The sequence below is a fragment of the Acipenser ruthenus genome, chromosome 3 (genome assembly GCF_902713425.1).
Source record: "Acipenser ruthenus chromosome 3, fAciRut3.2 maternal haplotype, whole genome shotgun sequence".
Classification (NCBI taxonomy): Eukaryota; Metazoa; Chordata; class Actinopteri; order Acipenseriformes; family Acipenseridae; genus Acipenser; species Acipenser ruthenus.
Window position 1 is genome coordinate 80,176,357 of NC_081191.1, and position 23,871 is coordinate 80,200,227.

Genomic DNA, 23,871 nt, shown 5'->3' on the forward strand with positions numbered 1-23,871 from the left:
GTTACCTTTTGAAGTAAATATCTTTTAATCTTAAATGCTGTTTTATCGCCAGATACTAAAATCTATTTTTTTCTCCCATTTTGGAAGTGCGACAGTAAATTTAAATACAACCTCATTTTAAAGCAAATTGTATGTTTTTTAAATTATTTAATCAATGAAGAGCATCTGCTGCACTCAGTGGGAGAACATCTGTTTAGTGGAGACGTGACTGTAAATACAGTAAATGGGCAGGTTTTAAAATCTCCATTCTCTACATAACTTTTTTTAATGATTTAATATTTTAGAATTTCTTATGTTAAGATTAATTTCGAGCTATTCACATTTATCTTAGAACTGTAATGTTAACACCAAACCCCTGCAGTGTGTCCCATATGTTCATATACACAGTCGTGTACAGTGCTGTACAGTACGTGGGGCAGTCGGCTAATGCATGATGCTGCTCCACATGGAATGGTTTTGTTTATGTCCATAAATGCTCTTAAACAAAAACTAGTGTACTGTATTTACAATATTACAGTTTTATCCAATTCATGCATGGCACCAAGGTGACTTTAAAATTTGTATGTGTGATTTTTATTTATTTATTTATTTATTTATTTATTTATTTATTTTATTTATAATTTTCATATAAACAATGAGCATATAGTAACGAAATAATTTTGATGTAGTAGACGTCATTTTAAACTGGGAAGGCTTAAGCTTGTAGTTCCTAATACTGTTTCATAAAAGGGCAAACTGTACTGTACAGTCTAGGCCTGTCAGTTTCAATCACGATTTTGGTATAAGATTTTACTAGAAACATGGAATAAAATATACAATATAAAATATAATATATAATGTAAGTATCTTCATTTGTGTTGTGGCTAATGCACCCCATATAAGGAAATTGACATCTACCGCAACTCTTTGTCCAGTAGTACTTGCCTGGAGTTTTAAAGAAACAGAGATAAAAAGCAAGCGCTTATCAGTTATGTCTATCTGTGACAACAGCAAAGAAAAACTAAGCAAATGCAGCTACAGTAGACTACAGTTCGAACCCCGGTAATCTGAATGGACCAAAATGTTTGCTGAGATGTAAAACTTTGTAACAGCTGTCTCCCATGTTTTTAATTTTATTTTTAGGGGCCATTACTGATTTCTAATTAAATGTCCTTCAAATCTCAGAAACATAAAACAAAGACTAGACGAAGTACAGTACACTTCAGCTACTGTAACATATGTTATGTGGTTAGATTGTAGAATTTAAGATTTACGACATGCTCTGAAAGGTTACGTTTGGTGGTTGTGGTGGTCGTGGTGGTTTCCTGTAGTTGTTAAAATAGGCAGCAATAGAGTTTAAGTGAAAAATTAATGCAGTGTAACACATTGGTTTATGCAAATATCATACTGGGGTTGACACTGTACCTGCTGTAGCTGTGGGTTGGATTGCACTTTCTGTGGTTGAGTATACAGCACCTGTTGTCTTTCACCTCTCTGGCAGGAAAACTGTGTCTCCTCCTTACTGTACCAGTCTACCAGTTATGCTATTCTGCAAGTAATTACTGCAGACTTTACTGCAGACCAAGATGACAATGTGTTTAACTCACTACTGACTTGCAACACCTATCCAGGCTCGAATTGAAGGCCTACACTGAGATATCTGCACTTCTGCAGTTACTGTCGCCTAAGATAATTTGTATACTACTATTATTGATTCATAAATAAAGATAATATCTAACAAAGTATGTCTTTTCTTTTTTCAGTGTGAAGTTGATGATGACTAAAGATTACCATTTATTCTACTGCTGCAGAAATGCCTTGGGGGTGTTTTTTGGAATAAAGCCAAGGTGAGCTTTTTAAAATGTACTTGACTAAACTGTCACGCTTTCCATCAGTTGCACTGACAGCGAGTTGATTGCTTGTTCAACTGCTTACAATAATTGCACCCCCTCACAATCGACTGTTAAAGATCACATATTGGATACATTTGCAATTTTCAGATTATAGTTTTACGACCACCACTCTACATATTAGATAAGATTAGCTTTTTTTTTTTTTTTTTTTGTCCCTAGGATTATAAATAAATAAATAAACAAAAGGTTGGAATTGAAAGAGCGATAGTGTTAAAAAGCTCTATCTTTTAATCTATGCTAATTTTCTTCTGCTGAGCATTCCACATCTTGTAATTGTACTTGCTTAGGAGCAAATCCTCTGTCAGGCCTTCCCTGTGATAACACTGTACTTAGGGTTACAGAACAACATGTGGTGTTTACAAGAATTGCACGCGTTACTTTTGCTGTGTTGCTCCTTATCGCATTCTTATATTTTGAAACATATTGCAGACTCTTTTTTTTTAATCCATTAATCACACATCACTGGTCACAAGTCAACTGGGGAATACATTTCTCAACATTTACTCAGGAGCGTTCGGCTGAAGAAAGATAATTCTCTTAGAAGGATCACGATGTATCCAGATCATGCTCTCCTCTGCAGCAATGCTACATTTTCTCTTCCCACACTATGCCACTCATTTCAGTCAGAGCACCAGCATTGTTGCAGAGGGAGCATGATAATCTGGATAGACTGTGATGCTTAGAAGGAAAAAAAAATTCTTTTCTGGTGAACGTTTCCAAGTAAAAGTTGAAAAAAAAAAGGAATTCCCTAGTTAATTTACCTATGATATGCGAATAAAAATATCAAGAAATATATTACTGTGATATGGACAAGTGTTGTATGGACAGCTGTATTTCAGGTTAGAGTCTGTTAAAACAAACAAAAATAAAACACAGTTGGATATTAATAAATATAAAACACTGGTATTCTTGAAACTGTTCTAATGGTCTAAAAACATTTACTAAATATTTGTGACCTTCATATCAGTCCCACTGTAACACTACGCGATGAAAGTGTTGTGTGGGAGGTGAAAGAAGATGAAAGGCGACTATTTCTGTATTACAACATGAGGGGGGGGGGGGATATCTTAAGTATTACAGTTGATGTCTCTAGGCAACTCAAGGGAACATTTATTTTCAGACTGCTGTAATTGAAAAAATGTGAAATGCATTGAGGGGTCACTTCTAGATAATATTTTTGGACATACATAGCGTGAAACTCTAATGCACATAATGCGGTTTGTTTGTAACCTACAATTACAAAAGCAACTACTCAACGTGACTCAAATGCAATTAAATGTAGCCGGATATCGCACTGCTTTGCTTTTTGTTTTGCTGACAGTGCAGTGAATGGATGTGCCTTGTCATGTGACATTATTTGAAGAACGAGCTATTATCTCAACGAAAAGAAAAACGCTTCTGAGCAATGCAACAGAAGCGAGAGGAATTTGAGTTCTGCTGTGCTGGATTTTCCTGGTGAAGGGCGGGGGCTGGTGTGGGGTGTCATCTGATCAGCAGCTCAAAGGATTTGCATTGGTAGTTTGTTTGCTGTCATTAGGAGCAGATGACAAAGGAGATAAGCTGCTGTTTGCGCAAGTCCAGGATTAGCATGTGCTTCAGTGTACATCATGACAGTGCTGGTCTGGGCTGTGAGGGAGCTGCTACAGTATGTTAAGAATGATTCCAGTATTGCTGTATGATGGAAATTGGAGTTTATTGGACCCATTGATATTTGTCATTACTTTCACCATTAGAACACGACAAAGCAGGTAAGGCTAGAAAATTTTGTGCTATTGGAAGCCAAGTACTGTATAATCTCATAAAATTGATTTACTTTGATAAGATGAATACCAGACACAAATCAGTTTGGTTCACTTTAATGTGCCTTGTGTTCAAGTAATCAAAGAAAACAAAATAAGCGAAGATGTTTACCTTACATGGAAACAGATGCATTGTTGTGTGTGTTTTTTTTTTTTTTTTCTTGCCATGCATATTTATGATTGAATAGGTTGGCAATGTGATATGAAGCATTTTACTTGTACAGTAGGTTGACATTATAAATTCTGCACTGGTCTCTAATGATCAAAATGGATTTCTTTTTGGTGATCGTTTGGGGAATTTTAAACAAGTTACAGAATGGACATATGCTCACATAAACACACTTTGCAGCCTGCACTAATGGCACCATTGCTGGAAGCCTGTTGGAGAGGCCTGGGATTGGATAGGCATGAAGTGTGACCTAACTTTTGACCCCCATAAGGCAGGTTTAGGAACATCAGTGGTTCAGTAGCTTGCATTGCAGCTGCCCATGCTGTCACATGCTCTGCTGATACTTTTTTTTGCTGATTTATTTGTTAACCAGGATATATAGAATATGTAAAGGGCAAGGGGCTTAGAACTCCGTTGTAAGGAAGAAAATTCCTGCAACAAGTTATTATTATTTTTTTTTATATATCGCCACCACACTTTGTGTTTGTTTTGTTACAAACCTGTCAAAGAGAATCGCAAGAACTGTTTCACTGTGTAGTTTTGATGGTGATGTTGCATTGAAGTTTTTAAAATGTAATATGATAATGTACTGCTGTGTTTGTTTTGCATGTTTATACTGTATACAGTGGCTCTCAAAAGTATTCACCCCCCTTGGACTTTTCCACATTTTATTGTGTTACAACATGGAATCAAAATGGATTGAATTAGGAGTTTTTGCCGCTGATCAACACAAAAAAGTCCATAATGTCAAAGTGAAAAATAAAATCTACAAATTGTTCTAAATTAATTACAAATACAAAACAGAAAATAATTGATTGCATAAGTATTCACCCCCTTGAGTCAATATTTGGTAGAGGCACCTTTGGCAGCAATTACAGCCATGAGTCTATTTGGATAAGTCTCTACCAGCTTTGCACATCTGGACACTGCAATTTTTGCCTATTCTTCTTTGCAAAATTGCTCTAGCTCCGTCAAGTTGGATGGGGACCTTTGGTGAACAGCAATTTTCAACTCTTTCCACATATTCTCAATTGGATTGAGGTCCGGCCTTTGACTGGGCCACTCCAGAACATTGACCTTTTTATTTTTAAGCCACTCCAGTGTGGCTTTGGCTGTATGTTTGGGGTCATTGTCCTGCTGGAAGATGAATCTTCTCCCAAGTCCCAGGTCTCTTGCAGACTTCAGCAGGTTTTCAGGTTTTTCCAGGATTTCTCTGTACTTTGCTGCATCCATTTTGCCGTCTATCTTCACGAGCTTTCCAGGCCCTGACGCAGAGAGGCATCCCCATAGCATGATGCTGCCACCACCATGCTTCACGGTAGGGATGGTGTTCTCAGGAAGATGTACGGTGTTAGGCTTGCGCCAAACAGCGCTTAGCGTTGAGGCCAAAAAGCTCTATTTTGGTCTCATCAGGCCATAGAATCTTCTTCCACTTGGTCTCAGTCTCCCACATGCCTTCTGGCAAACTCTAGCCGAGATTTGATGTGAATTTTTTTTCAACAATGGCTTTCTTTTTGCCACTCTCCCATAAAGGCCAGTTTTGTGAAGCACCCGGGCTATTGTTAATTATTTGCACGTTCCTCCTTCTAGTTTTAGATTTATTTTTTCTTTCACAGTTAAAATAACTTAACATTTTAATTATTTACCCTTTTTTATTCATAGGTAAATGACCTGTGGTGGTTATTTATTTATTTATTTATTTATTTTTTCATTTGATATGCGACATATTCCTTGTTTAATCTTTTTTTCTGTTTTTGATGCAGTTTCTTCCTCGTTAAAACTGATGATGCCACGGTGTTTACTAGTATCTGTACCTACCTGCTTATTTATTAACCCCTTAACACAAATGTCATCTTTGATTGAATTTGTGGTGTGCTGTATCTGACGTCCTTTCAGATTGGAGAAATGATTGCAGATAATATTTAGATATGCAGCAAAATGTAATTGAAGACATTGAAATAGTGCACTTGTGCCCCTCCCCCCCACCCACCACACACGTATCGTACACCCCGTTTATTACAATATTGTCATTTTGATCATCATTCAGTTTTTGTTTTTGAGATTTATTGTACCGTTAATGGTGTTATGCTATTACAACACAACTGAGAATCTTCCATTAATAAAATGTTGCATAAATCTCATGGACAAAAGGCATTAATAGCAGTTAAAGAGAACACACAGGGGTCTGTAATACTATGAGTTTCCTTGGCATTACTGTCACAAACATTCTTATCATCTGTTACTGAGCAGGGTAAAAAAGGCTTTGAAACTAAAGTGAATGACTGAGTTGGCATGGTGGATTTGTGGTTGAACTTTTCCTATAAAAGCATGATTAATTACCGTACACTTTTAACTTTTTAGCAAAACAGCATAACAGTTACGATTTTATGTTCTTCACACTCGCCTGTTATCTTCCCCGGGCTGTTTACTTAGGTAAGCAGTCTGCCCGGATATGTTAATTGACTGTATAGCACTACTGAATAAATAATACAGTTTGCTGTATGTAACTTGTGGAAATTGTGATCCCTCTCTCTGCCTCTGTGCCCCTCACTCCTCACTACAGCTCAATGTTTCCTTGAAGTGCATTAGGACCATATGTTAATCGATTTGGACTGCTTTTGAACAGTAAATGGTAAGGAATATTTGGCTATTGTCTGTGCTTACAGTACACAGATTTGTCAATAAAAGCAATGCAAGCCACTGTCAAAAACCTGCTTGATTTGAGGGCTCTAGCTGGACCACTCCGGCTTTTTAAGGGGCTGATGCGAGCTGAGATGTACGCTGCTCTCTAAATGACTTTTTAAAGAATGTTAGCCAGTAACATGACATAAGGTTGGTGGGTACAGTGAGTAACAGATATTTAATTTGCTTCCTAATCATTTTGTCTTATAGCTGAGTCTTCAAATTAAGGTACATTAGCTGCTGTTCTGTTAAGACATCATTTATTAGGATCAGCTGTTTTCAATTAAAAGAAAAAAAAATATTCTTCAGGTATGGTTGTGTTGCTGATTGTTAAGTAGACTATGCCGGCCATTTGCACCCTAATGTGTTTATTATACAGTTCTTCCCTGTGGCATCTTGAAGCGTCTGTCAGCTTAAAAGATTCATGAATGTGATCAGCTTTCGGTGAATGGAAGTTGGCTTTTTGTAGCTGTCTGATGCTCCCACTTTAAATCCATTACATACAAATGATTGTAAAAAGAGCTCATGAAGAAAAACCTTCAGCTGGAGCATTAGTGGTGGGGTACCTCTTCAAGGCTAGGCTAATGGTGAGGGGGGGAGCTGGTGGTGGAGTCTGCATTCACAACCCTGCCTTGAAGGTGGCTTCGTTCTGGTTCATCATCCACAAACAAAGTATTTTAAAAGCTGTTACCATGTGTGTTTTGATCATTCCCTTGTTGTTGTTTCGGTTTTGTTCCAAACCACCATTTTTATTTGCCAGTTGAGACTGTATAAATGATGTGTTTCATAAATAGTTACAGGAGGTCTTCCAACAGTCATTTGAATTTATTCAGCTACAAAGTGGTTCAAACGGTATTTTAAACGGTAAGCTAGTAAGCGAACATAATATTAGGATTTTAGTGTTATTGATGTTATTGATAGGATTTTAGTGTTATTGATGTTTATATATATATATATATATATAAACATCAATAACATATATAATGACACACACAGCTATGGCCAAAAGTTTTGCTTCACCCTATAGAATTAACTAAATTTACTTTATTTTACTTTATTAAGTTGAATGAAACCTGTTGAATAATGTCACGTTAGCATTGAATTACATATTGCTTTGTAGTTTTCCATATACTTAACAAAAGACTGACAAAAAATGAAAAATGTGACATTTTGAAGTCTAACATGAAACACTGTCCTACTATTATGGCTTCTGGTAGAATTTAGCGATATAATTTTATACTTTTTTTTGATTACATGATGTTAAATAAAATATCTAAATCATGTTTATATATATATATATATATAATATATGTACATTTTCTAGAGTAACCAAAAGTCAAATTAAAATGGCCAGTTTAGTGATCTGCAAAATAATCACCCACTGTTGAGAATGCTACTGCTTTGAAATACACTGAACAGTATTCCCAACTCTTGCTTTTGACAGATATTCTGCCATTATTCTAAAAAAAAAATGAAATCAATATCTGTTGATAGAGTTCTGTGTTTACAGGTCTGATTAACATCTGTCTGTATGTATATCACATGAAAACATTTTTTTTTTGTTTCTCCCTTTAGAGTGAATGTTTCAGGCTGAACACATTTTTTTTTAAGACCTGTGAGTCTTGAGGCCTTCCCTTGAGTGAACGTTTGAACCCTCACATATTGAAATCCTGAATGTTTTCGTGATAACACAATGGCCCTGGAGTTTCCAGTTCCAACACTAGTGACCTAACTTTGACCCCAGCTTATTTCCTGATACCCTTGCAATGGCAGCTTTAAAAGCAACAGGAAAAGCCCTCTCTCTGCAAGCCTCTGAAAGTTACTGCTGGAGTTTTCTCACACTTACCATTCTGTGAATATGCCATTTTTGTATTGCTAGTCACAGATGCATTTTCTGTTGGCACACTGTGGCCCTGCCTACATCTGGACATCTAATGCTTTCATGTGCACCACATGCAGATGGCACCAGTTCTTGTTGCAAAATCTGTGTTTTATGCTTCATACTGTTTACACTGTACTGACAATAAGTGGATTACCAAGTAACTTGTTCTTGATTTATGAATGCCTTGAGAATGTAGTTCCACAATGAAGACTGCAGTGCTCTGATAGCAGTTATTGGTTGGTTGGCAGGCTGGATTGGATTCTGTTTTTAGGTCATCCTTGTGGTTGTTGTTCTTTCTCTGGAACAACAATATCAAGCTCAGTATCGGTAACCGGTACATCCCGGTCAGGAAATCCGTAGCATTCACATGGTGAGTGTTGGCCCCCTGTTGGGATTCAGATCTCTTGGTACTAGAGAACGCCCTGAATTCTTTTTTTTTTTTTTTTTTTTTTTTTTTTTTAATAAAAAGTTTAGTAATCGGCAATTATTTTATTATTTTCTCCCAGTTTGGCATATCCAATTATTTTTAGGCTGAGCTCACCTCTACTACCCCCGCGCTGACTAGGGAGCGGCGAAGACGAACACACGCTGTCCTCCGAAGTGTGTGCTGTCAGCCGATGGCTTTTTTTTTTTTCACGCTGCAGACTCGCCGTGCAGCTACCTCAGAGCTACAGCGTCGGAGGACAACGCAGCTCTGTGCAGCTTACAAGCAAGCCCGCAGGCGCCGGCCAGACTACTGGGGTCGCTGGTGCGCAGTGAGCCGAGGACACCCTGGCAGACCTAAGACCCCCCCCCCTTGGGCAGCGCTCGGCCATTTGTGCGCCACCCACTGGGAGCTCCTTATAGTCCTGAATTCTAATGAAACTAGACCAAGTGTCTTTTTGAAAGGCAAATTTGAGAGAAGAAAGATGGAGGTTTTGCAAGCGGTTTAAGTATTTATTTTTTAGTAGCTAATCCAAATCACAACATCTTCTATGGGTCTTGACTGTAAAGGTGAATTGTATTGAGGTACTTTTTAAAATAGTTGAAAAAACAGTTGGAAGTAGAAACAAATTGATTTTCATACAAATATACTGTAGATCTTCCAAAAAATAGTTTCTGCAGAATCAATTGAAGTACTATAATTTGCCATTACTCACATTGTGGTGTCTAAACCATCCACACTAGTGCCAAGGACTGATTCATGTAATGGTTCACAGTGCAAAAAAACTGTAGCCTCACTTATGGGTCGTGGGATGGTGTTGGGGATGATGGTGCATGAAGTAAATTAGCAGTGGTGTTGCTTTTCCCAGCCAGTGACCCGCAGATACTGTGACACACTGCAAAATGTGTGTTGGACGTGAATGCCTTCCTACCTGGAATGAGAATGTGTGTGTGTGTGTGTGTGTGTGAGATTGGGGAAGGGTTAAACACTGTACTTGCACTATTGTTCCTGCAAGCTTAACTTGGAAGTTGGAGGGTCTTTTCATATGATGATGGTTATGACTATGAGCAGCAGTAGGTCAGCTTGTTTTGTTCTGTAGTTTTAACGTACCAGTGAAGCACATTCATGAAAAAAATAAGAGGTAGTTATCTTGTTTATCTTGTTACTTCTCTGAATGCGTCTTTCTCTTGTTGGTGGATAGAAAAAAGGATGTAAAGGAGGATGCTCAGTCACAGTGAAAGCAGAAACCACTGTTTTGTTTTTGATAAGAAACGGGAAAGGTTTGGAGCTGTGGAGCCTGGATGTGACCACTTGAAAATATATTAAAATAAATGTTAACTTTAAAGGAAGGAAAAACGATTGCCCATTGTGCTGCCACACTGGTATGTAATGGAAAAAAGCAATGACTATGGAGTTTCATGCTTCTGTGTGGTTTTTTTTTTAATTGTTAGAAGATTGCATTAAAGTTTAAGGCACCACTGCAAGATTGAAGCTGCAAAATGTGTTTCCTTTTTTTGTAGTGGTTTTCTTTGTTTGATTTAATGTTCTGAGATGAATTTTTATCAAAGGTAATTTAGCATTGGAAAGCAAGAATGGATTTTAGTTCTTGACTGTTGAGTTGCTTACTTGTATTAGGACAGCTGTGGTTAATGTTGTGATAGATCTAGGTACAGTGGATAGATAGATGTACAGTATTCACATAGAAAGGAAAATTTTAGTATTTTCTGGACTCAAAAGTAAGTGCTAACCATTCTCTTTTTTTTTTGTTCATTTATTCAGGTTCTTCATGAGACCAGTTTTTTTTTTTGGCTGCAGCAATCTTGTTAATGTTGTAGTTTTTAAAGGCTGCAAAACATTGGTAGACTTTGAAACTTACAGTTTTGAATCTCAGCTTAAACACCGAATAGTTACAATTGCAGTGCTTTTAATATACCTAGGACTCCTGATTTTCCATTCTTGGGAATGGCAAATTCGATTTTTCTAAATGACCAATTCCATTTTTTTTTCCATTTTACCAATTTATTAAGCATTAACAGTGTAATTTGAACATAAATAACATTTTTACATTAAATCTATTGAATTCATTTTTTTTATTATTGAAGTCCCTGAGATACTGTAGTTTGCCTTTTCATATTGTATTCCTTAACTACTGACACATTAATTGCATAATAAACACATTGGCTTTGCGTTCGGTACAGTTGGTAAAATAAAGAAGTATTTATTGATCCACTCCTTGTTGAATCTACAATTTTCATCATGTTCTGCTCTTACTACAGTAGCTAGAGTGGGGAGAGCCATGTTATAGCAACAAGTGTAAAAAAAAAAAAAAATAAATAAATCGCTCTGAGTACGTAGTATTATTATGGCGTTAATGATAAATTAGAAATAATGCTGTTTCCTTGTGTTGAGCGGGTGACGGGATAACAGATTTGCGATAATAACTAAATAAATGAAATGATGTATATACTTTTCTGTATATACAACTCCAAAATTATTCCACAGAATAGAATTCTCACAAAACAGCTAGTTGCTTTTTTAAACAACTCGACTCGCAGAGCACACAGGCAGCACCGCAGCAGAGACAGACAGTCCATCAGCGTAACGCCCACAAAACTACCTGTTTTCTTGTTATCCAGTGATCCAAATAAACATACACAAATGTTTTATATCGCTGGGCTTCTGGGTAGTGTAGTTTTCAAAGCAATCCATTATTTTTTATAGGAGAGTAACGGCGGTAAAAGACTGTTTGCACAGTTTTTTTTTTTTAAAAGGTGCAGTTGCAAAGCAGAATTCCATTCCCAAAATGCCAATTCCGTTCCCAATGCCTAATTCCACGATTCCGTCCGTGATTCCACGATCGTGGTAAATCAGTAGCCCTATATACCAGACTCTTAACTACTTGTAGTTTTGCTTGTCTGGGTTTTTCTCTCTGTTCTGTCTTTGCCAATTATAGAAGAAGTCTATTCCTAAGAAAAAGACATGTGGCAAAGAGCTATGCACACATTTTACTAATCAATTTTAAGTGAGCAGCTAATTGGTAAAATGTGCCTATCAGTCTATATATAGTACTGTAATTCACTAATTGCTAAGTTGACCTGTGAACTTTTGTTGGGGAGTGAAAACATTTTTAGACCCCATTGCTATACTGTGGTTTCAGATATATCGCTGTCCTGGAGTTGGCTCCCCATTTTTGCAGTCTTAACTGCACTACACATAGACAAATTCACTTCGAATTACTATTCGTTTTATTTTGTACTGCACATTAAACTAAAATATGCAGAACCATTAAAAACAAAGCATTAATATTGTACTGTTATCATATACACACGCATTGCACAGTAACACAAAACAAATTAAATCTCTACGTGCTAAACTGTTTTTTTTTCTTAAGCAATGCACTAGCAAAAGTCATAGGGCAGTGACGTCAGCTCCCTAGCAACAAGCCTCCAAAGCTGGGAATGGATTCTTTCAATGCAGCGTTTTGGGCATTTGAGAAAGGAGAGGAAGGTTCATGACATTAATTGGGTGCTTAAGTTGATGAGAAGCAATTACCCTCCACAGTATGAATTAAAACGGTGTGCTGCTTTTTATACTTAAAATGAGAAAAAGCGGGTTGCGTAGAGGATTTATATTGGACCCAGACACCCGATAAAACGAGAGAGTGGTTCTACAGTATTTGTTAGCCTATTTGTTTTTCTATGGGTCTCTCGCTATATCGCGGCCCTCGATTATATAGTGGATTTATAGGACCCCGACACCCGCGATATATCGAGTGGGTGGTGTATTTAATTATGTAAACCATGCTGTAGGTTTTGACTGGTGAACTTGAAGTGGTCCGTTAGTTAGTCAATGTTAAAATGGACTACTGTAAAACAAGCAAGAAATGTTTGCTAATTTCGCGTTTCTTAAAAAATCTGCAAAATTAATGTGCCGTGAAATATATTATTCATACATGTGCCGTACATTAAAAGAAAAAGAAGCACAAACATTTATTGCAGCAAAAATGGACAATGAAGGCCATTAGCGAAATTAAGTTGCTGCAAAAAAATCACGTTTTGCAGTACTTGATGGCACTAATAACTGCATCATATTCTGAGATGGCGACCCAGGAAAAAGTGTCTGGATTTGTAGATTTGGCATGGAATGACCGCTTATCAAAACATTAGTATTTTTGTATTTTATTTTGTCCTACCTATTTTTTTTTTTTTTTTTTTTTATTTCTTGTCATTTTTGATGAGCTGAAGCTGAAAAAAACTAAAAGTAATGAGGCAATGTGGACCAAAAGTTAATCTGAAAAGTTTCACAGTTACAGTAAGCTGGAAGTGTGTGTGTGTGTGTGTGTGTGTGTGTGTGTGTGTGTGTGTGTGTTTCAGAGACAGCTTGCTGAGGCACTTCATTGCTGCAGTGCTATGCATTAAATATCAATGCTTTTTATCCAATTGACTGAGAACAAGTTCACTTAGTCAGCACCTACAGGTCAGTCCTGCATAGGACCATTATGGTGCTGCATTCACACTTTGATTTTTAATTGTTAACTCAACCAGTGACTCTACATGTGTTGACCCACTGTAAAATATTATATGGAATCATGTGCTAAACTACACCAGAAAATAAACCAGATCCCCATAAATTGTTCTAAACATTTTTGTTTATTTTTTATTTTTTTACTTTTTTTGTTGGTGTATTTATTGATTATTTTAAATGCACTACGGTATATTTCTTGGATATCACACCAGTTGTTAATACTTGTCAAATAATGTAATAATTCCCAACAATTCGTGTCAAAAGTGGTCTTTTTTTGCTGTTGTGACTCATTTGGTAATCTAGTCTGCTCCACTTAAACAGAGCTGCAGCAGAAATGAGGCGTCTTGCAGCTGCATAACCAAGAGCTGTCGAAGGATGTCATTCCAGGCTGTTTTGTAGAGCTCAAGGAAGCAGAGTAATTGCAGGGTTGAGTTATACAGTAGGTCCCTAATATTTTGTCATAATGATTTGCTACCTGGAGACAGCAGTGCCAGTAATGTGGGCAGATTTAAGAGTAATCTACAGTACGTAACCTATTAGTGCTGCATGAAACGGTTATTAATGTAATCGATTAATCTATCGATTGTTGCTTAGATTAATCGATCATTCACATACATACCAACACATCACTCAATAGCTAGCAAGCTGAACCGTTTTAACAGATTTGTATGTACCCAGTATAATATGTCTCGAGGTGATTGCACTTGCTTTGCTTTTCTATTTCAGCAACAAAAAATATCTACAATTTCTATTAGGGGTGAGTTAGAATACTTGAGTACTCTATTAGCACTCTATTAGGGGTGGGTTAGAATACTTGAGTACTCTAAATAATTAGAATTACTCAAGCACTAATTTATTACTTGAGTACTCAAAAAAATGTAAATAGTACCTCTTCATGGATGTAAGTTCAATATATTGTAGTGACCTGGTCACATTTCAGGTTGGCAAGACTTTTGTTTTGTCTCGTTTGTTTGTCTTGTTTCATCTGGTCCTGTGCCTTCATGTTATCTGTGTTGTTCTGGGGAGGGGCCCATACCACTAGTTTCCGTAGTGTGGGTTTGTGTGTATGTGAGCCGCAGTTGGGTGCGGACCGTGTCTAGAGCCCCGCCTCCCATGAGAGTAGTGGTCCGCTCTCTTCTCTGTGTGAATCCCCCTGAATCCCGTCTCCGTCTCCTGCTTTGAGCCTCAAGACGAGGTCGTTACAATATTTTATTCACGTATACCACTTTAACACAGCAGGCTGCTGCAGCTCAACCTGGATTCTATGCTGCGAATGACACACACGCAAGAGATAAACACATGTTACTTTCGTTTTAAATTAAAAACTACTTTCGTTTTTACAGTTTTGTATGTACATATACCTGTTCACACACTAGTTTATTTTTTATTATAGTTTTTCATTTTTTTGAAGTAGTGCTTTATATGTGGTAAGTTAGAAAATAAACCCTTTTATGTTTATGTTCATTTAAGTACAGTGTTTCGGCTGTGCAGGCGTTTGACATGATGTGCTTGAATAAAACTTTTGAGTTGTATCCGATAGTTGTCTTTCATTTTAATATTGATGTTGTTTAAAATGTACCGTCATAATGACTGCTGGCGGCGGTTTTAGGTATGAGTATCCGCGGCTGTTCTAGTGTTAACTTGTGGTAATTTTTGTGGTGCATATGTAGAATAATATTGTCTGGCATTAGGTTCGAGTACTTGAAATTTAACACTCAAGTACTCAAGCACTAAATTACTCGAAATTCCCCTCCCTAATGTCTATATCACTGTCTGCTTCATTCTAGTTATCTTTTAACTCTACCACTGGACAGAGAGAGAGAGAGAGTGTGAATAATAGATGTGCTTCAGTGAGTTACAGGAAAATAATTCCATCTAGGGTTTCTGTGACGTCATAAATTACGAGATTACTACTGTGGTATTATGCCTTTTTTTAGAATGGCTCAGGATGCAAATATAGCCTTCATCCTTGTATTATACACTGAGTGTACAAAACATTAGGAACACCTTCCTAATATTGAGTTGCACCCCCTTTTGCCCTCAGAACAGCTTCAATTCGTCGGGGCATGGACTCTACAAGGTGTCGAAAGCGTTCCACAGGGATGCTGGCCCATGTTGACTCCAGTGCTTCCCACAGTTGTGTCAAGTTGGCTGGTAGTGGATCTCTACTCCGAATAGCTCGTTCCATCTCATCCCACAGATGCTCAATTGGATTGAGATCTGGTGACTGGGCAGGCTACTGCAGTAAGCTGAATTCACTATCATGTTCATGGAACCATTCCTGGACAATCCTAGCCTTATGGCATGGGGCATTATCCTGCTGAAAAAATCCATTAGCAGATGGATACACTGCTGCCACGAAGGGATGCCCCTGATTGGCAATGATGTTCAGATATCCTGTGGCATTCAAACGTTGTTCCACTTTTATCAAGGGGCCCAATGTGTGCCATGAAAACACACCCCACACCATCACACCACCACCACCAGCCTGCAATGTTGACACGCGGCATGATGGATGCATGTACTCATGTGGTTTTCTCCATACCCTAGTCCTCCCATCAGCATGAAAAAGCAGGAACCAGGATTCATTAGACCAGGCAATGTTTTTGCAATCCTCCAGTGTCCAGTGTTTTCGTTCCTTAGCCCACTGCAACCGCAGTTTCTTGTGTTTTGCTGAAAGAAGTGGAACTCTGTTAGGTCGTCGGCTGCCGTACCCCATTCGCGTGAAGGTACGACGAGTTGTGCATTCTTTTTTTAACAGACTGTCAATTGACTAACTGTAGCCCGTCTGTTGCTCTGCACAATTCGTGTCAGCCTCCTTTGGCCTCTTTCATCAATGAGCCGTTTTCAACCACTGGCCTGCCGTTGGCTGGATGTCTCAATTGTGTCAAGGCTTAAAAATCCTTCTTTAACCTGTCTCTCCTTCATCTACACTGATTGAAGTGGATTTAACAGGTTACATCAATAAGGGATCATAGCTTTCACCGGGATTCACCTCGTCAGTCTATTTCATGGAAAGAACAGGTGTTCCTAATGTTTTGTACACTCAATGTGTGTGTATATATGTATATATGTGTATATATATATATATATATATATATATATATATATATATATATATATATATATATATATATATTTTTTTTTTTTCTACCATTTCAATTTCGTCTGTCGTGCTCCCCACCAGGTTTTCCCCTTTTTATATGGGGGAAGTTGAAATCCCCCATTAGTATGTCTTCTCCTTTGATACATGCATTTCTAATGTCATTGTAGAACACATTATTTTGCTTGGTATCTGAATTTGGTGGTCTATAGCATGCCCCTATTATTATTCCCTTTGAATTTTTGTCCATTATTGTGACCCATATTGATTCTGTGTTGTTCTCCCAGATTGAACACCTGGGCTTCATAATATTTTTGATGTATAGCGCTACCCCTCCGCCTCTTCTGTCCTGCCCTGTCTTTCCTATACAGTGTATATCCACTAATGTTATATTCGTCTCCGTCACTCTCGGATAACCAAGTTTCTGTAACACCTATCACATCATAGTTACTTGTTAGTGCAGTAGCTTCAGGTTCTAACATTTTTGTTTTTGAGACTTCTAGCATTTAGATAAATACATTTAATGTCTATCTTACCTGAGCTGTTGCACTTGTTTTGATGTAGTATCCCTTCTGTGTTTTTTTTGTTGATTTCTCCCCCCCTTCCGTTCTAGTTTAAATGGGAATATTTAAAGCCATTGTCTCTGAGCTCAGCTGGATTCTGCCAATTGTAACACAGGCTGTTGGCATGTTGTCATTTAATTTGTCTAACAAGAGACTTGCATAAGTGTAACATCACTTAATCTGTCTCACACAACTTGACAATTGAAGTCTGAATCAAACTTGTAGCTTGACACCCAAGTTTTGCAGTGCATCTTAATGAGCTTTTCATGAACCAGAGCCCTGGTAAACGTACTGCTTTGATGTAGCAAAGTGTCGGCTGTGAAGTGTGCCATAGCTTGATTTATTAAAGGGAAGACATTTCTTTTAAATAAATAAAATTACAATATGTGTGCCCAAACTGCTTTTTGCAACGTTCAACATTTTCAGCATTTTTTTTTTTTTTTTTGCATTTATAAATCCTAAAAATGTCTTTTTTTGTGTGTTTTCTTACAGTTGCTGATATGCGTTGAGGATGAGTGGTGTGGGTGAAAATACCTCTGACCCTGCAAGGGCAGAATCCAAGAAGCGCAAAGAATGTCCATCCGACCAGCTGGGACCCAGGTATGGGACCTCTCTGAAGCAAAGTAGGCAAAATAGCCTTGGTTAGAGCTGAGGATGATCTTGGCTGAATCATTTTACATCAAAGAAGGGGCCCTGTGTGGTCCTGAAAGCATGTGTTAAAAATGCTTTAAGTTTATAACTAACCTCTGAGTCACACTCTGAATTTCTGTCATGGCTCTTCAGGCATGTAGAGTCATTTTAACCACCCAGCTGCCCATTTATTTTGGCAATTTCCATGTTAAAAATGCTTTTTTTTTTTTTTTTGGCAGATTTTTCATTCTAAGCCTCAAATAAGCAATTTGGGCAGTTTTCAAAATTGTTTATTTTTATTTTTTTTAATACACACGTTTTTATTGTGATTATGATAAATGGAAATACAGTACTTCAGTAGAACTTAAATAACAACAATGTCTTTTACAATTGTAGCATTATAATTAGGGCTTCTGATTTTCGGTTTTAACTGATAAAACACCCCCAAAAAAATGAAATCGGTGGGTAGCCAATAAACACCAGAAAATACCGGAAAAACTGTGGAAATGGTTAATCAATTCACGTTGACTTTACCCTTTTCCCATTAAAAATAAATAAATAAATACATAATTTAAAACCTACTACAAAAATAATAATAATTACATTTCCCAGTGCTGCTGACTTGGATCTATCATTGATTCGTTCTGAATACTTTAAACCCGCCCCAACTACTGAGTGACAGCACATTCATACATTTCTATTGGAGACTCTGCTTGTGAGATTTAAAACAAGATTACAATCAGGATGGAAGCTTGTTAGCGGGATTTAAAGCTGTATTACAGTTGTGATATGGAGGATCTAAAACAGAATTGTGGCGAAATGTACAAAAATGCCTCCACACAAAAACCCCAGAAGAATGTGCCCCTGACCATAGGGATTACATTGTGGAAGACAACAAAGCAAAGAAGGTACAACTTAAGTGTGCAAGTACTGTCGAGTTACTACTATATATGTTTTGACAGAAAAAAAACTCACGCATTTTGGAAAGTAACTGAAAACACTAATTTCATACAGTGTATCAAAAACGAAAGCCCCGAAAAAAAACGATTTTACATAACTCAAAAATAGCTAAAACTCTGCACTGAAAAATACAATTAATAAAACTTGAAAAACAGAATCCCTAATTATAATATAGATCACAACATAACATTTTTTTTTTCCAATGGCAGCATTATATAAGTATAAATAACATCATTTTTTACAGTGGCAGCATTATAATAACATTATAATACTTGTGCAGGCATATCACAATTATTTTTTGTGTGATAGATTTCAAAGCAGACGCACTTCAAACCCTCATCAATGCTAACGTCTTTATCTAGTACATGTACATCAGAAAATGTGCGTCGCAGATTTTCAATCACGTCATATACAGTATCTTCCCCAGTTTCAGGCACGGGTGTATAGCGCTGTTACAGGAATTATTATCTGTGAAGTGCAGGTACAATAAATAAATACGTACTTTTGACCAGTTCCAAACCTGACAAGGGTTCCTTACAACCTGTAACACCAACAAATAAATCAAAGAAATCTCCTTGTTCTCTTTCAAGTACGAAATATTAACCATCACTAATGGGTTATTCCCATTTAAGAACCCAAGAACTGAAAAGCATTATGCCATCAAACTCTCGCGAGAGTGCATGACGCAATGTGAGTTGCCCTGACAAAAGCACATTGCAGCCATTTGCAAATTTTCTTTTTCCTTTTTCATTAAGAGTGAAAGCATCTGAGCTAAGTATTACTTAGTTGTATTGCCTTGTTTTACTCACGGTCACTCCCGTTGTTTAAAATAATTATTATTTATTGACGAGTTTTTGATCTAATCAGCCCGAACTGGCAGTGAGCCAGCGGGAGCCTGCGACTTGCATTTACCCTCCCCGGGTCTAGTTCACTATTACGGCAGATAACTCTCCTCTGGACAGGGCTCTGTTCCAGTAAAACATATTATTTTTTTGTGTATTCAGTGTTGTTTTACATTACTGTATACCCTTTCCCTAGTTTTTCTTTATCTTACAGAAAACGGGATCGATGAGGATAACCTGTAGTAACTGTGGATCTACTGAGTGTAATATTCCTTATTCGTGCTGCTCATTCCACAGTTACACAGTCTTCTTGACTGTACAGTTAGCTAGCGTGCATCTCTTCGTGAGATCTCCTGCTTTTTTGTGGGATTGCTGGCTGCTGTTGAGCATTAGCACAAGGTTAGCGTTTTTTCTTCTTGTACTTCGGTACCAGAGCTAACGCAACCTTTGAAAGTGTAGTACTGTTACACAGTTAGTCGGCGTGCATCTCTTTGTGAGATCTCCTGCTTTTTGTGGGATTGCTGGCTGCTGCTGTTGCGCATCGGCGCAAGGTTTGTGTTTTTTCTTCTTTGTACCTTGGTACCAGAGTTGACGCAGCCTTTGAGTTATTATTCAATATTGAGACAGTACCATGTCTCAGTACCGCATTTTCATACGCTCGGTACTGACGGTACCGCATTTGCATACGCTTCGGTACTGACGCTACCGCGTTTGCATATGGTTCGGTACCCTGCGCTACCGCATTTGCTTACGCTTCGGTACTGACGCTACCGCGTTTTTCGCTACCCTTCAGTACTGACGGTAGGTATTTGTATTTGGTACCCAGACTGGTTCATACCAGGTCTGTTGATACCAACGGTACACAGAACTGACATTCGGTACCAGGTTTGGTACCAGGCTAACTGGTTAGACTTCATACCAATAATAATTTATTGGTACCCAGACTAGTTATACTGAGTCTGTCGGTACCAACTCCCCCAGTACCTAGAACAAACGCTCAGTACCAGGTTCAGTACCAAGCTAACTGTAGGTAATACTTTACATTGGGTACCCAGACTAGTTTTTACTAAGTCTGTTGATACCTACGTCTCGGTACCTACACTAACATGTTTCACGGTTGCATTGACTGTGGCGCCAAGCTGCCAGCAGCTGATGGCCACGAAAGATGTGTGCGCTGCTTTGGTCAGGAACACGCAGAGTGAGCTCTGGCGGACCCTGCCTTTTGTGCGAATTGCGCTGTTTTCAGCAAGCGATCACTACGTTCCTGGCTTATGCGCCAGTTGAGTGATAGCTCCTATGGAGGCAGCTGGTAGCAGTAGGGGGCGCTCTAGGGAGCGCAGTTCTGGAGAGCGCTGCTCCAGGGAGCGCCATTCCAGTCATTCTAGGGAGCTTAGCCAGAGACCTCACTCAGCTGAGCGCGATGCCAGGGCACGTGGCTCCAAAGAGTCCGCCTCCAGGAAGCACAGGAGGAGGAGTCCTTCTTCCTTCTCATCCTCTTCCTCTCCTGCTTCTTCTCCTTCCCCGAGGAGTAAGAAGAGAAGGCACAGGTCCCGATCATCGGACCACTGGCGGTATATGTGTGAGATGTTCCAGCAACAGCAGTCAACTTTGACCCAGTTGTTGCAGGAACGGTCTCTGCCAGTGCAGGCACCTGCTGTGGTGCAAGCACCTGTTGTGATGCGAGCACCTGTTGCTCCATCTTCACAAGTAGCTTCTCTCTCCCCCCCTCCGCCGCCAGAACTGGCAGAGGTTGAGTTGGGGGTGGGGAAATGGAGGACGCTCTCTCTGTCCTTGCTTCAGAAGGAGCTGAGGAGTGCGAGGAGTTTTTCTCAGAGGATCCAGCGTTGGACTCGCTGCCTCTGATTCCCTTGCCTAGGGAGCTCATACCCCTGATGCGCCGAGCCAATGACGCACTTAGGGTGACATGGCCGAGCGCGACAGTTGAGAGGTTTATGACGAGCGTAAGGAGATATCCTCTGAGGCCCCGCCCATCCACCCGGATTTTTGGCAGGAACTGACCTCATCGTGGCAACACCTGGCCACAGCCCCTGCAGTCCCTCGGTCGGGAACAACCTATAGGGTTCACGAGGGGGATAAAATAGGTTTGGTCCAGTTTCCCTCTGTCGGGTCAACTATTCTAGCCATGGCACAGCCAGCGAACCTTGCGCTGCTGTCCAAAGATGCTGCTTGTCCGAACAAGCAATGTCGTGTTACGGAGGTCCTTCTGAAGAAGGCTTACTCTGCTGATGCCTTTGTTGCCCGGTTGGGCAACTACGATACATGTTTGGTGGCCTACAGGCTGACGGAGAGTAACAAAGCTGCTCTGCTGGATGCGCCCATCACAACAGGGCATACATTCGACCCTAAGCTGGCACCACCGCCTAAGAAGCAGTGGTATCAGAGACCACCGCCTCGGTCACAATGGCAGCCTCAGGGCGGTCCACGGGACTCTCCAGTGGCTGCTGGTAGGTGATCTTGCAGTTTTTGCAAGACCTGCTGGATGATGGGAAGAGCCCTTCTACTCTGAAAGTCTACCTGGCAGCTATTTCAGCTTGCCATGTGAAGATAGATTCATTCTCCCCAGGAGCACATTTCCTGGCAGGACAGTTTTTGAAGGGAGCTAAGAGACTCCGTCCTCCAAGGAAGGACGTTGTTCCTCACTAGCGGTTGAATGTCGTGCTGAACGCACTGATGAAACCACCTTTTGAGCCCATGCATTCTGCAGAGCTGAAGCTTTTGTCTTTTAAGACGGCTTTTTTGTTGGCAGTCACTTCTGCTAAGCGAGTAAGTGAGCTGCAGGCACTATCTGTCGCCAAAGCCTGTTTATATTTTGCGAAGGGGCGGTCACGAGTGACACTCCGGACCAGCCCTGCGTTTTCGCCGAAGAATATTTCGGCTTTCCATATCAATCAGTCGGTGGAGTTGGAGGCTTTTCACCCTCCTCCTTTGTCTAAACAGCGCCTGTCTAGGTGGCTGACGGAGACCGTGAAGATGGCGTATCAACGAAGTGGTGTATTGCGAAGTTGCCCCCGCCGGAGAAGATCACTGGCCATTCCACTAGAGGGCAGGCCGCTTCTTGGGCGATGTTCCAGGGTGCATCTGTCATGCAATGCAGCGGTGTGGGTGACCCCCCACACGTTCACAAGGTTCTACAGGATGAACATCGTGGATCCGCTGTGTCCTGGGTTTGGATCAAGGGTGTTGAGGGCTGCCTCAGAGGCCGTCCCCTCAACTAAGGATTGATCGGTAAGTGACTTGTCACCTTGTAGGACTGCTAGCGCGGTTAGCTCATAAGAGTCTTGCGCCTGTCCTCACGACAGATTGGGTATACTTACCCATTAGTGATGGTTAATATTTCGTACTTGAAAGAGAACGTTAGGTTATTATCATAACCCTGGTTCTCTGAAATAGAAATATTAACCATCAGTCTTCGCGGTCGCTGCGGAATTTGGAGTCGCATGCGCTCCACGTGGAAATTGCGGGATAAGCAGCTGGGTGGTTAAAAATGAACCTACAACACCACCTCCTTCAGCACATGATATTTATTGGAGGTCTTCCTAACAAGTACTAAATGCTGTCGACCCAGCTCTGCAAAGCTTCTTAGATGTGACAAGCTTATATGAGTGCACAATGAGTGCCTTTTCAGTGTTTCTGTTTCATTTAGGTTGTTTATTTTTGCATTTTTTAACCTTTTAACAAGATGACTATTCACAAGTAAAAATGTTCCCTTCCAGTAGTGTTTTGTGTTGTGTTGCAATGAAGCGAAAGCATATTTTTTTCTCCTTTACAGCCCTAAACGAAGCACTGAAAAACGCAATCGCGAGCATGAAAATAAATACATCGAGGAACTTGCCGAGCTGATCTTTGCAAACTTCAACGATATCGATAACTTCAATGTTAAGCCTGACAAATGTGCAATCTTGAAAGAAACTGTGAAACAGATTCGTCAGATAAAAGAACAAGGTAAGAAACAAGATCCAGACTGACCAATGTATGTGTTAGAAGGGTTAGTTACACCTTTCTATCGGTCTCAAAACTGAAATGCCTCCTTTTTATTAGTCCAATACAAGGTATCCCACAGACAAGTGTTTGCATGTTGCTATTTTTATTTCGTTGCTGGCTTTTTGCCAGTAAATATTTGAGGTCTGTTTTTTTTGTGTTTTTCTGGGTATTCAAGCTGTGGGTGTTTGTGCATGTGTATGAATGCATGCATGTTTTTTATTTGTTTATCTCTGAAAGTAGTTTTTCTTTCTTGTTATGCCATGGGGGAAAAAAATAATTGTCATATTTTTTATTTATTTATATTTTTTTTAAAGTTGTGACAAGCATGCATTTACTAATTGGATGATTTTTATTCTCTCCCTGGTATTGCAAGAGCTGTTGCTTTTAGGCAGAGACGTG

The 23,871-nt window shown here is 39.2% G+C and overlaps 1 protein-coding gene across 8 annotated transcripts in view; it reads left to right on the forward strand.

Annotated features, from left to right (window-relative positions):
* LOC117394428 (nuclear receptor coactivator 2-like) overlaps positions 1-23,871 on the forward strand; it is a 102,329-nt gene that overhangs the window by 31,419 nt on the left and 47,039 nt on the right. For 7 of the 8 annotated variants that reach the window (XM_059017273.1, XM_059017276.1, XM_059017277.1 and 4 more), the window contains exons 2-4: positions 1,743-1,826; positions 17,531-17,638; positions 23,261-23,433. In XM_059017273.1, the coding sequence (XP_058873256.1) occupies positions 17,550-17,638; positions 23,261-23,433 (262 nt within the window). In that variant the 5' untranslated portion in view covers positions 1,743-1,826; positions 17,531-17,549. Of the gene's footprint in view, positions 1-1,742; positions 1,827-3,526; positions 3,641-17,530; positions 17,639-23,260; positions 23,434-23,871 lie in introns of those variants that run through there. The other variant, XM_059017274.1, reaches the window with a different exon arrangement.